The sequence below is a fragment of the Dipodomys ordii genome, unplaced genomic scaffold, assembly GCF_000151885.1.
Source record: "Dipodomys ordii isolate 6190 unplaced genomic scaffold, Dord_2.0 Scaffold120, whole genome shotgun sequence".
NCBI classification, from domain to species: domain Eukaryota; kingdom Metazoa; phylum Chordata; class Mammalia; order Rodentia; family Heteromyidae; genus Dipodomys; species Dipodomys ordii.
This window is the reverse complement of record NW_012267336.1, coordinates 235,956-251,011: the sequence shown is the minus strand read 5'-3', so window position 1 is coordinate 251,011 and position 15,056 is coordinate 235,956. Positions and strand designations below refer to the sequence as shown.

The 15,056-nt window shown below is 47.3% G+C and overlaps 1 protein-coding gene across 1 annotated transcript in view; it reads left to right on the top strand.

Moving 5' to 3' along the window:
- Nucleotides 1–9,940: 9,940 nt before the first annotated feature.
- Nucleotides 9,941–15,056, top strand: part of Daam2 (dishevelled associated activator of morphogenesis 2) — a 37,914-nt gene continuing 32,798 nt past the window's right edge. The window contains exons 1-4 of the mRNA XM_013029623.1: nt 9,941–10,152; nt 12,898–12,987; nt 13,088–13,162; nt 13,724–13,818. Coding sequence (XP_012885077.1) covers nt 9,979–10,152; nt 12,898–12,987; nt 13,088–13,162; nt 13,724–13,818 — 434 coding nt within the window. The 5' untranslated portion in view covers nt 9,941–9,978. The remainder of the gene's footprint in view (nt 10,153–12,897; nt 12,988–13,087; nt 13,163–13,723; nt 13,819–15,056) is intronic.

Sequence of the window (15,056 nt, the reverse complement as noted above, 5' to 3'; positions counted from 1 at the left end):
TGAGGATGGAAGTTTGAAGCCAGCCCAGGCAGGAAAGTCTGCGAGACTCTTCATCCTCACTTAACCATCAGAAAACTGGAAGTGGTGCTATGGCTCCAAGTAGCAGAGTGCTATTCTTGAGCAAAAGAGCTCAGGGACAGTGCCCAGATCCTGAGTTCAAGCCCAACAACAACAACAACAACAACAATAACAGTCCAGTACCAAAGGCAGTGGCAGCTTAGAGTAAGAGTGGGAAAATCCATAGTGGTTGAGTCTATGACCCCTGAATGGATAATCAGCTAGTGGGATGTGACTCATCTCAGTCAGCATATTTAACACTTTGTGTATTTTGTGGCACAGATCCAAGCAGCAGGCAGGATATGGGGTTTAATTAACTCATCGACAGACAAGGCGTAAAGAAACCATGCTCTCTTGCCCACCCGCATTCAGGTAGACTGTTAGAGCACTACTATGTGTGATCCTAGTTTCCTCCATTCTGCTTCTCTTACGGCTAACATTTTTCATGGGAAAACAATGAAAACTGCCAGGCACTGGTGGCTCACACCTGTAATCCTCGCTACTCAGGCTGAGAACTGAGGATCACAGTTTAAAGGCAGGCTTGGCTAGAAAGTCCCTGAGAGTCTAATCTCCAATTAACCATTTTAAAGAAGGAAGTAGACTTGGGTGACTCAAATAGTAGAGTCTTGAGCAAAACAACAACCACCAAAAAAACTTAAGAGAGAGCACCCAGACCCTGAGTTCAAGCCCCAGAACCAACACACACACACACACACACACACACACACAAACGTGCGCACGCACACATGCATACATGCACATGCACATGTGCATGAACACACAATCAGCATTGTTTTCATCATCATCAAAACTCAGACTAGGCATATGGAAAATTCCAGAAAGAAAATGGTAAAGAAAATCACCAAAGACTTTAGTAATTTAAAGATGATTGTGACACCAGGTTGTACATATGTCCGACTGTCTATCGGTGCACTATTAAGTACTATCAATCAGTTCCCCATGAACCTGTCCTTATGTGTTAAGATTGTGTAACCCTGAGGTGGTCTTCCAGCCCTGAGTTCTAGGAGCATCTCTGCTCTATACAATGCCTCTCCTAGAGTAAGCAGAGGGCTCAGGTGGTCTGAACCTCCAATGAGACAGGTTCTGTCAACATTTCTCACACTCAACTGTTTATCCTTCCCTTGTCATAACTATAAGTCCACCTGTTGTGGATATTCATTTGTTTAATCCTCTCCCTTCCAAACCAAACTGCATTCCTTTTTCCTGTGTATTTTTCTAGCTCTTAGCACAGGAATCAGTTGGGCAACAAATATTTGTTAGAACAAATCAATGGACAGAGGAAACTGTGTGAACAGAATGAGAGGCGTGATCTTGAATTTTACCTTTTTATCCACAATTGCTTTCTAAGAAACAGCTCATTTCCTATTGCTGCCCTTCCCTACAATGTAGTCCAGGATTTATGTCCAGCAAGACTCTGGACCTCAGCCAGGTACTTCTCTTTTTTTTGGATTTAGGATGCTAAGAGGGAAAACTGGAATATAAGAACGCACAGTGAGCAGGATAATGCCCATCCCAGGGGTGTGGAGAGGGCAGATGGGTTTCAAGTAGGCCTGTCCTTCTAGAACCTTAGAGATCCCACCCTAAGAAGTGACAAAATGCTTGTCATGGAACCCCGGGAGAAGTAGACCAGGAGAACTGAGCAGTGAAGCCTTCTGTCATCCCTGGGTCACAGAATAGTGAGGTTTTCTGGGGAAGACCAGGAGTGACATTAGCTGTAACCCCCTTACCACCTCCATGAAGCACCTATCTGCCGGACCTGGAGGAGGAGCTTGGCTTTCTGGAAGCTGAAGGGATGAGGCAATGTGTTTGAGTGCCTGGAGTGTTTCCCCTTGGCCAAGAGCCCCAGACCTCTGGCTCAATGTGCAGCGGAGCTATGGGTGTTGAAATTTCTTCTCCTCTCACTTTACAACTGCTGGCCAAGCAGAGCTCCCGTCTGCTCCTATCATTCGTAGTCTTGCTTCTATGTGTCCAGTCTAGGTCCCTCGTCCTGACACGTGCCAACATCTCTGATAAACCATTGCCTCCTCTCCTTTTGGGGCAGTCCAGGGCCTCATTCCTTTTCACCCAGAGACATGTCCTAATCATTCCCTCCTTCTGTTTCTCTCCTCCCCCCCCAGTAGTGCACCCCACCAGAAATGTCTGTTTGAACCCTCACTCTAATTTGGTATAACATTCCTCTGTTATAAATCAACACATTCAGCAACAAAAACCCAAACCCTCAACCTTCCATGATCCCCTTCCTTGGCCTGGTACTTGCTTTTCTTTCTTTGTCCTCAGTCCTGTTTCCCTTGCTCACCTTGGGCGTTGGTTGACACCGAGTCCTTGTTCTGGCACACCTGTGTTGAAATGCCTTCTGATCTCCACTAGCATATGCCAATGTCTTTCTGCCTCCAAAGCCTGGTTGCAATATCATGCCTTCTGGTGAAGGTTCCAGACGATCCCAGTCAGAAGTCACTCTTTCTCTCCAGTGATCCCTCAGATCCTTACCTGACATATCTCCCCAACAAGAAGATTAACTAGGTAAGGGTGAAACTTAATATTTACATTGTCCAATACATATAGAAATTGCTTTGTAGATGGTAGTCACTTGGCAATAGTGGATGGATAGAGGGAAGAAGGGAGGAATGAGTGACAGATGGATAATGGGTAGATAATGGGTGGATGCATAGGTGGGTGGATGGATGGATGATGGGTAAATAGATAAGTGGATAGATAGGTGGATGGATAATGGATGAGATAGCTGTGTAGATAGATGGATGGATGATGGGTAGATAAATGGGTGGGATAGGTAGACTAGTGAGTGGATGGATGGATGATAGGTATGATAGATGTGTGATGGATGGATGAATAGATGGCTGATGGAAAGAGTGCTTGATCATGGCCTTAGAGCGCTACCATCTCTTTGATTCCTGCCTATGAAAAATTCTGTAGTGGAAGAGAGTTACTAGGGGTGTGCGTGGGGGGATGGGTTTCAGCTTCACCTTTTCCATAGGACACTATTTTCTTCTTCATTTCCTTAGTCTCAGTGGCTTCTCTGTGAATTCCCACCCATGGCTAGCACAGAAGGGATCTGGGGTGGCAAGCATTTACTTTTGCTTTCTCTGTGTCTCCCAGAGCACAGGAGAAAGCCATAAGTGTCTGTTAAGTGTCTGTCCTAGAAAGAGAACTCATTTCTTTCCTGCAATGTCCTTGTCTCCTCTCCAGCCCTGCTGAGACTCACTCTGCCAGTCAGAAAGTCAGGTGGCTCAGAGCCTGCCTGAGGCCTCTGGTAGCAATGCCCTGCTAGGGAGACAGGCCTGGACCCCCTTGACCACATGGCCCAGTGTTGCCTGGGAGAAAAATAGATGCACCAAGAGGTAGTTGGTCTGCTCTCCATTTCCTGTTCTAACCCAGGGTGCTCTTAATCCTAGTATCCCTCTCCACAGAATGCCACATGGGGACAGAATAGCTAGTGTAGGTCTGAAGATCTAAGAGCCCTGGGCTCACAGCATCTTTCTGCACCTGGATTTCCTCATCTGTAGAAAAGGATGGTGAAAGTCCCCGAGAAACCTGGAACGTGGCAGGTACTTAATCAGTGGTGATGATCACTTCCTTGTGATCAAAATCACTGGGTGTGGAGCCAATGAGCCAGACAGGACACGGGATGAGCCAGTATGACAGGCTAAGCTGCACCAAATGGATGCTTATGTAGATGAAAGCTAATTAGATATTGTCGATTACACAGGACCCAACCTAATAACACAGAGGCTCACGGGCTGTTTTTGATGAGCGAGGTAGTGAACATTCTTAGCTATGTGGTACCTATGGTCTCTGTTGCACGCAAATTGCCAATAGTCAATACTTAAACAAATAAATGTGATTGTGGGCCACTAACACCTTTTACAATGGCATTCTATGGCCCAACAGTCATTTGCTGAGGCTTACAATGCTTACATAAAACATGTTCATATGTGAAGAAACTCTGAAATACATAAGTTAGGCATTGATGTGGCTATTAATTTTGTGCTTGATGTTTTTCAGGCATTGTTCTAAGTGTTTCACAAAATACTAGCTAATTTATAACAGCCCCATGCTCAACATACTATTCTTTTTTTCCTTCACTTCACTGATGAAGAAACGGAGGCTCAGAGAGGTGAGGTAACTTGTTTGGAGTCACATAGTCTGAGATAATTGCAATTGCCCAGAATCCACCTGCATTTGTAAGGGTAGAGTTGGGCACTGAAGGTTCAGATAGCATCATTGGGGAAGAGGTGGGTATGCATAGGGTTTGGGGGTAGGAGGGCTAGGTCTGTTGCTGTCCACCGAGCATGAGAAGCTGGTCTGCACAAGATGAGGGCAGGGGTGGAACAGGTTGGCAGAGGGGAGGTGGGTAAGGAAAAGCCTGGGATAGAGAGGCTCAGGCAGTTCCTTTGGGAGCTGGCCCTGGGTAAGGTCATTTCCTAGGTGACCCCCAGCAACCCAGGAGGGTCAATGCACCACTTCCTGCTGAGAAGCAGGAAATCGTTTACATTCCTACGTTCCAAGGCAGTAGTTTTGAGAAGTTCTGGGTCCCATTCCCATCCCTCAGCAACTGGAGGGAAGAGGAGGACAAGGAAGAGTCTCTCTACTTGTATACCCTGTCCATTCCTTTTCCTAGTGATTTAGCCACAGAAGAACCCAAGCCAGGACATTGGCCTTGCTCACGCCATACTCTTCTTCCTCTCTATGCCTTTGCCAACCATGCCTCTTCCATCCCTTCCTTAATTCTTTCACCTAAAACCAACTCAATGTCATCTTCTCCTGGAAGCCTGTCCTGACTTTTCCTTCACCAACCCCTGGATGGACTGAGTCTCCCTGTCCAAACACCTCTCTAAGCTAACTACTTAGCAGGCTGAGATCTGAGGATCAACGGTTTGAAGCCAGCCTGGGCAGAAAAGTCTGTGTCACTCTTATGTCCAATTAACTAGCAAAATGCTGGAAGTGGTAGAGTGCCAGCCTTGAGTTAAAAGGCTAAGGGAGAGTGTACGGCCCCAGAGTTCACACACACACACACACACACACACACACACACACACACACACACACAATGTAGCTAGATCCCAGTTTGCAATGCATAGCCAGGTCTTCAGTATTAGCCTTAATCTGCTTTACTTAACTCTGAGCAATAAACACTGATGCTATCAGAGTTTTGAAGTCCTAAAGTGCAAACGTTGCTGAGTGGCGCCATTAGGGGTCAGGGATTGGAAGTAAGGGTGATCATTTTCATCTTTGCAGACCAAATGGGGGAGGAATGAAGTCAAGTAATAGGAGGTCCTGGCAAGCTTGGGGCAGAATGTGGGAGAGATGCTGGTACAGGATGTGGAGAGCCCCTGGGAACAGGACATAGGCAGTGGGAAAGGTCTTTCGCTGAAGCCAGCCATTGCACAGGGAGGAAACAGACTCAGAGAGGAGAACACCATGGCTAGAATGAGTCTCAGCTCAGAGTTGGCCTACCTCCACTGTATGGAGGGGCTGACTGATGGCCAGGATGGCAGGACCAACCTCCCTCCTCACTGGCATGTTTATGGTTACCCAACCGCTTGGTGTCAGCCTTTGTTTTAGCACTGACAGTCCTGAGACATCCCCTGTGCCCCAGGAAGAGAGGAGAGAGAGGGGGACAGCACGTGGAGGGCAGGTGCTGCCACGGTGATGGGGGCACTCCATGGAGGAAAACATGGGTGATGCAAGAGGCAGCTTCAAATCGCTCCAGCCTGAATTCGCTAGTCCCCTGCATTGCCTCTGCCCTTGCTTTTGTTTTCCTGTTGTGTCTCTGTTCTTTGAGATGGAATCTGCCATTGCTCCTCTTTCTAAAAGACTTGCAGGAACAAATGATTCTGGCTACTTCAACTTCCCATGCTCAGTCTGGGCTTAGTGCCCAGAACTAGTTTTTCCTTTCTTTTTCTTTTTAAGTTTTATTTTATTTACCATCAACACGGAACAACCATATATATATATATATATATACATATATATACATATATATATACATATATATATATACACACACACACAACCATATATATATATAATTTATGGAGTACAATACATTCTTTTAATATGTATGTATATATGTATATATACATTGTGTAGTGACAAAATCAGGGATAATTAGCATATTAACAGCTAATATTCAATCAAGTATTACTTGATATACTTTTTGAAGGAGAGGGCTCAGAGCTCAGACTAAAGCTGATTTCCTCTGGTCTCGATTTCCTGGGTCTTGAAGGTACCATTGGGTGATTTCTTACATCTGATTGAGCCAATTCCTAGAGACCAGCTCTCAGCAGCCCTGTCTGGTCTGGCAAAGGGCTGCCACTTTAGACAGAGCCAGTTTCACCTTGTGAGAATGGGTTCCACCCGCCATGTTGGTTTCCATCCAGAGGCCCTGAGCTTTTTACTTTCATGGGTTTATCTGCACCCCATTGAGGAAATGGCTATTTTTGGGGACAGATTATGGTGATACGAATGAGGAACCTGGGTTTCTGAGCAATTAAGGGACATTCTTAGAGTCATCAGCTGGTGAGGCAAAGCTGTGAGTTAAAGCTCAGTCTGTCCAACCTCCAGGCCTCTGCTCCTGCCTCTGTCAGCAGGAAACTAGGGTGAGGGATGGTGGATCAGGATGGTGGATGATGGAAATGATTCCTACCGACAGGGGAGAATCAAGCAGCCTTGGGGGTCTCCTTTAGCTTGTCCTGATCTGTGGGAGCCTTTGAGACTTGGAATATTTGCAAATGAGCCGTAGGCATTGGGCCTCTCCAGTGGAAAGAGTTTTTGGAGGGGGGAGTGATGGCGGGGCAGGGGGCTGGATGGAGCAAAGATCCACTGACAGAGTGGGTATGTTGTATGTTGGAGTTTTAATCCCAACTATCTCTAGCTGTGTGACCTCAGATAGGACATTTGCTCTCTGGATCTCAGTGTTCTCCTCACTACCCTGAAGCTCCATGCTTTCTGAAACTCCTTCCTGCTGAGAGCCTGTGGTTTCAGTCTTAGAGGTTCAAATGTAACCTCAAAAACAGGGAAGAGGAAAACAACTAAGCGGAGCTCTTTGGGAGGGGGCCTGTCTTCAGGAACATACGTAGCTGTCATACAGGTTGGCCCTTAGAGGTGTTAATACACCACACTCCTGAGAGCCCAAGGCCCTCTTCTTGGGAGGCGGGACTTCCTGTCTAGAGGGTCTGTGTTCATTTCTTCCCACTTCCCCACCCCAGGGCCACTCTACCCCCTTTCCCCACACTCAGAGGAAATGCTGAAACATTGGAGAGCAGGTACTGCAAGGAAATGACGAGTCAGAGCAGTCATGGCTGTGAACAGCTGGTATAAGACAGAACCAGGGCGCGCCAGCCATTATTTACCTTCGATTCCTCCTGGCAAAGAAGGCTGAGGAGGGAGAGTAGGGTGGAGACAAGAGGGTAAGGGAATAAAGGCAGAAAGAGGGGATCACAGGCCCTCCTAGACCCAGCCCATCCCTTCTGGAGTCCCACCATGCTGCCTGTCCAGGCTCCCTGTGGCCCCCCGTGAGCTTCCTGTGCCCTGGACCCTACCCAGTCAGCCTCTCACTGCATTTTGGAGGCTAATGAAGCAAAGAGGATTCACTCTGTGTTCTGCACCGTGGGACAGGGAACCCCTAGCCTCCCTGCCTGCATGCCTGTAGACTGGGTGCTGTGGGAAGCCATCACCATGGCTTTGTCTCACCGACACGTGACCTTGGCTGCCAATTCCCACCAAAAACCCCCAAGTCTCCTTGTCTTTTTTTTTTTTTTCTACCAGGATTGCTGTTTATCTTCCCCATGTTTCTCCAGCCTTGGAGACTGCCCTCCCTACAAAGGTTTCTAAGTACCTATCAACTTCAAGGACTTAGACATTTCAGTCTGTATTTCTTGGTTTAATAAGGACCCTCACCTGTGCTGGGAAAGGACTCCACCGCTTAGGTCATGTGTCTGTCCTTTGCTGCTTTAGCTTGGTTTTCAGGTAAGGTCTCAAGCTTTTGCCTGGGCTGGCCCTCAGGCCACAATCCTCCTATCTCCGTCTCCTCAGTAGCTGGGATTAGAGGGGTACACTAACACACCAATCCTCACAAGCTCTTTATTAGCTACTATGTACAGAGTGAGTGCCTGAGGGATAGAAGCTAACCAAAAAACATAACACATCCTTCGATACTACACTGCACTTGAGGCTTGCTGGAGTCTATTTACATGACACCTCAAAGCTTGTAGAAATAAAACTGGACTCAGTAGCAAGCTCTAGAATGATAATTAAAATGAATTATGTCTTCTATGAGAGGCCAGATTAAGATGACACTGAAGTTATTAGTTTGACTGTGAGGAGTTGAGACATAAAGCAGAATTCTGTGGATGTTGTGGAATCCATTAGGAATCACGGATGCCATCTTTTACCTTGCTTTCCTTCTAAGGGAAGATTCTAGAGCCTAGTTCCAAGGTATTCAACAGATTTAGCATCACTTGTGTTTCACGAGACTTTAGAAAACATCTCTCAGGTTGTCTTTATGGAAAAGGAGAGTTGGGAAAGAGTTGCCACGTGGATTTAGAGCTGGTGTCTGGGCTGTGTCCTCAAGTATCTGCACACAATTCTGGCATGCCAGAGGGTTATTTTCTTATTGTAATGACATTTATGTTCTTCTTGTAATCAGCAGTGGCATGGGTGACACCATGCAGAAATTCCTTCATGATTCAGGTCTTAGAGAAACGGCTGAGGCAAAAATACTCAACAAGGATAAGAGCAGAAGCTCATATTTATATCTAAAAAGTTCAAGTCTATATGTATGGGGTGGGAAGAGTCTGGCGGGCAGCTGTGGGAGTAGAATGATTGTCTTCCTGTTGAAGCTACCTGGGTAGTCTGTAAACATTCTTAGGAGCCAGTGGTGTAGGATGCTTTGGCCCTTAGGAGGCCTCTGGGCCAGTGGTTGGTGTTAATCTAGCAGCTGTGCAGCCATGATGTCTGGAGCAATGTTTCTTTTTCTCAAGCTGGTCATGACTGAGCCGGGCTTCTCATATGGCAAGCTCAAAGCCTTAACTTTTTTTGCTCCAATCACTGCCCAACTGTTGGCTGGCTGTCAGTTCCAGTAGCTAGCCAGATCTATGTCCTCTGTTCTTGGTTGGTGTGGAAAGATGTGATGCTATTTCTTCCAGTCTGTTGAAGAACTTCCCAATGGTCAGCTCCATCACCCAAGATCCACTCTCTTGATACTTCAGGTGACCTCTCTGAGTGTCCATGGCCTCCTTCTTCGAGATGCTCAAGTGAGCCCTGGCCTTGTAGGTCATATAAATGTCCCTGAGTATGACAGAGTGGGCAGAAACCCAAGCAAGACTCTGAATCCTTCCATCCTCAACCCCTTGGAGGGCCCCTGTTTTAAGAACTGGGCCATAGAATAAGCCTGGTGTTTGCTGTTAGCCAATGTCCACTCTTCCCTCCCCATTGGATAAATACATCATCCCCAGATCACAAAGTGAATCAGGTGAGTCAGCAAACACTGCTGGACACGACTCTCCCAGAGGACAGGGATCAGAACTCCATCTGCCCCATCACGAACAGCACCAGGTGATCACTAGATCTGACCACCGAGAAGTCATATGCTGGGAAGACAGTCTTCCTCTCTTCTATGGGGACTGAGGGGAGGGAATGGGAAAGTGTTGTGGTGGGAACCACTCAGGGGCCCGGGTGGGACAGATAAATGATTCCAGGTAGGAGTTGCTACAGGAAACAGAGAGGCTGAAGAGGCGGGGGCGGGGGTGGCTGAGGGACGAAGCGGTTCTGAAGGCAGAGTGGCCTCTGTCTGCCGTGCCTGACCACCCATGCTTTCTCTCCCGCTGCCTAGATTGCGATGAGGACCTGAGGCATCTGCCTGCTGACCTGCCCCAGCCCACCATGGCCATGGCCCCCCGTAAGAGGAGCCGCCATGGCGTGGGCCTCCTGTGTTGCTTTGGAAACAGCGACCTCTCGGAGATGGACCTCCGGGACAGCAGTGCCCTACAGTACATGGAGTTCTCCAGCACCATCCCCAACCCAGAGGAGCTCAATGTCCGCTTTGCGGAGCTGGTGGTGAGTGAGCGCTGGGGACGGGAAGGGGTTGATGATGTTGGATGGACAGGAAGAGTGGGACAGAGGGCAGGGCCTTCTCTCAGAGTTCTTCCTAGAGCTGAGGTGGGCTTCCCAAGACACCTCCACTATGTGGGGGAAACAGAGTCTCTCTCTCTCACCAGGGTGGGTACCATGAAATGTTCCCCAAAGAGAACATCCACCTCCTACTGCTCCTAAGTTCTAGACCACGTTGTGCCATGCTAAGGGGCTGATCCAAGCTATAGTGAAACAAGGCAGCAAGGAGACTCAAAATATAGAACTTTCATTCCTTTTTCTCTCTTGCTTTCTAGAGCTTGCCCGGGATCTCTTAATTTCAGGGGCAAAATAGTGTCTGTTCTATAGAGAGACACGGGCGCCTCACTATGGGGGTGAGATTGGCTAGAAAGATAGAAGTCAGAGCACATCCTGGTTCAAGATCTTGGATACTACAGGCCACCATAGCTCTGACATTCACTGGAGCATGAGATCTTCCTGATCTGCCATGCCCGGGCAGAACTGCATACCACCTGTGTCTATGAGAAGCTGTGCACGAAACTTCACATTCTCACCACAAGGCGACAGAGCAGGAAGGATGTGTGGTTCTCCTACTAGGAAGCCTATTGATGAGATAAAGCCTGCACAGCAAAGGAGGTCCCAGACAGGGACACAGGGCCTGTGTCTGGGTATGCACAGCTCTAAGCACAAGTTCATGTCCCAAGAAACTTAAATGCTTATTCATTCTCTTGACAGGCCAGTTGTCAAGCCAATACTGAAATAGTGCTGTGTTTTGGAATGTGTTTTCTTAACTCATATTTGCTAAGAGATGCATCTGGTCAAGGCAATCCAGCCCTTCAAAATACAGGGTCACTAAAAGATGAGACCATGACAATTCTATAAGAAAGTTGTCCAACTTCCTCTTCATGTCAAGTTCAGGACAATTCATTGTTTCTGATTTCTACCTTTCTCTGGGCTGGGGTCAAGAAATGAAGTGTTTGCTAGTGTTTAGAATCTGGTTTAGATTCTGGTTTAGTGTTTAATATCAGGGATATTTTCTTGAGTAAAATACATGATTTTTTTTGTTGTTCTGGTCCTGGGGCTTGAACCAAGACTCTAATTTGTTTTGCTTAAGGCTGGCTTACTACTACTTGAGCCATACCTCCACTTCTTGCTTTTTGGTAATTCATTGGAGATAACAGTCTCACAGACTTTTCTGTCCAGGCTGACTTCAAATGATGATCCTCAGTCTCAGCCTCCTGAGTAGCTAGGATACTACTGGTTCCTGTTGGTTCTGGAAGTTTTGACCAAGGATATTCTTGGGATAGGTAGAGAGCGGTTCTGCAAAATCAAACCAACCAACTATAAAAGAAGAAAAAGAAGAAGAAACCCAACCTTTGCTGGGCACAAAATTAGTTCCCAAGGCAGGGGAAGGGATGGACCTTATTTTAAATCATTGTTGTCCAAATAGCAGCCCCAGAGCACCTGGGGCTATTTTCCTCTCTATACTAAGATGAACTGTAAGTGCAGAGTACACACCAGGTTTTGAAGGAATCTTATCTGATACTTACTGATCATTTTTTACACTTATTATGTGTTGAAATGTTCATATTTTAGTTATATTGGTGGCAATAAAGCATAGTAGTAAAATCGACTTCACCGAGTTCTCCATTGTGGTTTTTAAATATGACTAGGAAAACAAGAGTTAAAAAGTACATGTTGCTCATATCCTATTTCTATCTGGCAGTTCTGGTCACTGTGAAAAGTCTTAAATGTTTCTTTGGAGAAAATAGTATAGACTAAAGATGATAGCTACTGAGATTTAAGACCCCCTGCTTCTTTATAGGTTGCTACCATGGTTTATCCTACCTGAAAATGTAATGGTAGTAATATTACACTTTAAGGTCTTAATGTGAGTTTTGCTTTTGCTTTTGCAAAGGCTCACTGCTGAGTTGAAAAACATACTAGGTCCCCCATGGCCTGTAAACTATTTTTTTTTTAAATGGGCCATGGAATTGCTCATTATCTACAGGATTAAATGCTGGTTCAAAAAGAGAAGAATTTGGGGAGCAGCCAGTACAGCTAAACCTATAAGGTCACCCCAAACTACCTACAGAGTGACTCTAAGATATGACCAGCTCAGCAGCTCACCAAGTCTTGGGGAGCCCTGAGCTTTGAGGGTGCACACTGTCATCACTTCATTCCTCGTGGAATGGCATGACCTTCCTACTCCACTCAGAACCCACTCACCAGCCCCCCCAGCCCATGATAAGACCCAAGTGAGGGAGCTGGGGAATTTCTGGGAGAGAGTCTCAAGAGGCTTGAGGGATGAAGCAGGGATCTGGGCGAGGAAGGACCAGATCTGTAGATTATGCCTTTCTTCCTCATACCTTGACCTGCGCCGTGGGTAAGATTAGCTAAGACCATGGCAGAAAGACAAGGGACCCTGGGCAAGAAGATGAGGGAGCAGCAAGGCTATGCCCAAGGGCAGCGGATAGGGTGGCCCAGAGGAGGGGGAGCTTGGTGGAGACATGGTGGCATGGACAGGAAGCAAGGGATCATGGGTAGAAGAAGCGCAGGTTTGGTTGAGGCCCTGGCCTGTGTGATGCTCTTTGGGAGGAAGATGACAGGCTGAGGGGCAGGGTTGGAGGCTCGCAATTTCCTGTGGGGTTGAGTATTCTGATCTCAAGCATCCTTGGGGGACAGACAGGTTTCTTTCTGTTGTCTTTGCAGGATGAATTGGATCTCACAGACAAGAACCGGGAGGCTGTGTTCGCACTGCCGCCTGAGAAGAAATGGCAGATCTACTGCAGCAAGAAGAAGGTGCCCTTCTGACCACTTGCCTCCTCCCTCCCTCCTTCACCTGACCCCTCCCTCCCCCTGTTGTCATGCTGATCAGCCCATACCATCTTTCCTGTTCCAGGAGCAGGAGGACCCCAACAAGCTGGCGACCAGCTGGCCTGACTATTACATTGAACGCATCAACTCCATGGCCGCGGTGAGTCCTGCTCCTCTACTGCCCCAGCTACTCCAGTCCATGGGGGGAGGGGAGTGCGAGCCCTCCACCCAACTGCACTTGTACCTCATTCCCTGGGCCTCTGCAGCTCTCCAGTGCTGTGATGATCAATGGTGGGGGTGGGGGTGGCGGTGTGGACTCACAATCCAGCCCAGGCAGGAAAGCCCGTGAGACTCATCTCCAAGAAACTATCAAAAATGACATAGTGGAGCTGTGGCTCATGGAAGAGTGTGAACCTGGAGCAAAGAGGCTCAAGGACAGGGCCTGGGCCCTGAGTTCAAGCCCCAGGACTGGCGGGCACACACACACACACACACACATCTCTACATCCCATAGTCATTCTCAATAGGCCACTGAGACTCCCCATGTCACAGATGGGGAGACCTTGTGTCTCTCAGAGTCTGACTCTGTCCTAGTAAACCATTCTTGTGGCCTCGCCCTCCCTGAGCAAGGGTGACCCTAGAGTCACATCTGGGTTTGGAGTGCATACAGCGGATGGAGAGTTTGGTGTAACTGCTTCCCTCGCCCCCTGGCTGGCCTCAGATACAGAGCCTGTATGCCTATGGTGAAGAGGAGATGGAGATGAGGAACAAAGTTGTGGAGGACCTGAAGACGGCTCTCCGGACGCAGCCCATGAGGTAAAGTCAGGCTTTCCCTTCCTTCTGTGTCTCTGCCCAGTGCATCCCTGCTGTCTCCTTGGCCAGCTCCACTCCCAGCATTCCCTAGAGCCCACCTCATCCACTTTACCTTCCAGTTCCTCCTACACTGCTTGGAGGCAGGAGGGGAGGACAGGAGGGGAGGGCGGGAAGATGAACACAGGAAAGTGAATAAACCTCGGGTCCTGAGGAGCTCTCTAAAGAGGAACTGAAGACAGGTACTTGGTGGGGGAGAAAATAGAACAGGAAGTGTATAAGAAAGAACTTCCTGGGGAAGGGAAAGGGCTGAGGGAGCGAGGTGGGCGTGCTTGAGAAATTCTCCTACCACTAGGGGGAGATGTGGAGCCCCTGGGTGCGATGAAGCCATGTGAAGCAGAAGCCCTGTAAGCAAAGAACAAGGAAAGGGTGGATGGCTGAATGTCCCAATGGCCACCGGAAGATCTTACCCTGTTTTTCCAGATCACAGACTGCAGGGTCCACAGAGGGCCAAGAGACACAAGGGGTTTCGTGTATTTAGCTCTGTCCAGTGTTGTGTTAAATCTTCAGCAGTTTTGCAAACCAGTTGTTCAAGTTAGCTTTGATTAAAATTTAAATTACATGCACCTGATGACTAGGTTATTCTGTAATGATTTAAATTATGTGCACCTGTAGCTGAAGAATTTATATCAAAACAATCTTTTGAAACATATCACTCTCTGACTACCTAATTATTTTTCCAGATTGTGCCATTATATATATATATATATATATATATATATATATATATATATATATAAAAACACATTACTATGAATCATGTTCTTGAGATCACAAACAATGTATGTGCAAGGCAAAGATCCTATACCATGGTGAATCTCTCTCCCAGTCCATGTCCAATGACATCATTGATAGCTATCAAGGATATTATCCATTGATCACCAAGGCTGTCAATGATCGTGAAAGCTTGGGATGATCTGCTAGGAATTATAAACAGTCCTGGTCAGGAAAACGGGTAAACAATACAATCAGGTCTTTTTCATTTCTTTCCCCAGAGGTCTCTGATGTGACATTTATAGCCATCTGCTTTGGGGAGGAGTCTGGTATATATGTGTATAGTCTTGCTCTCAGCTACAGGAGCCTGAGAACAGACATTATAAGGGACAGGGGCACGTCTATCTCTGTGACCCTGGCTTACAGTGGGGTCAGTCTGAGAAAGAGAGATGGAAAGGCTGAGGTAGCCA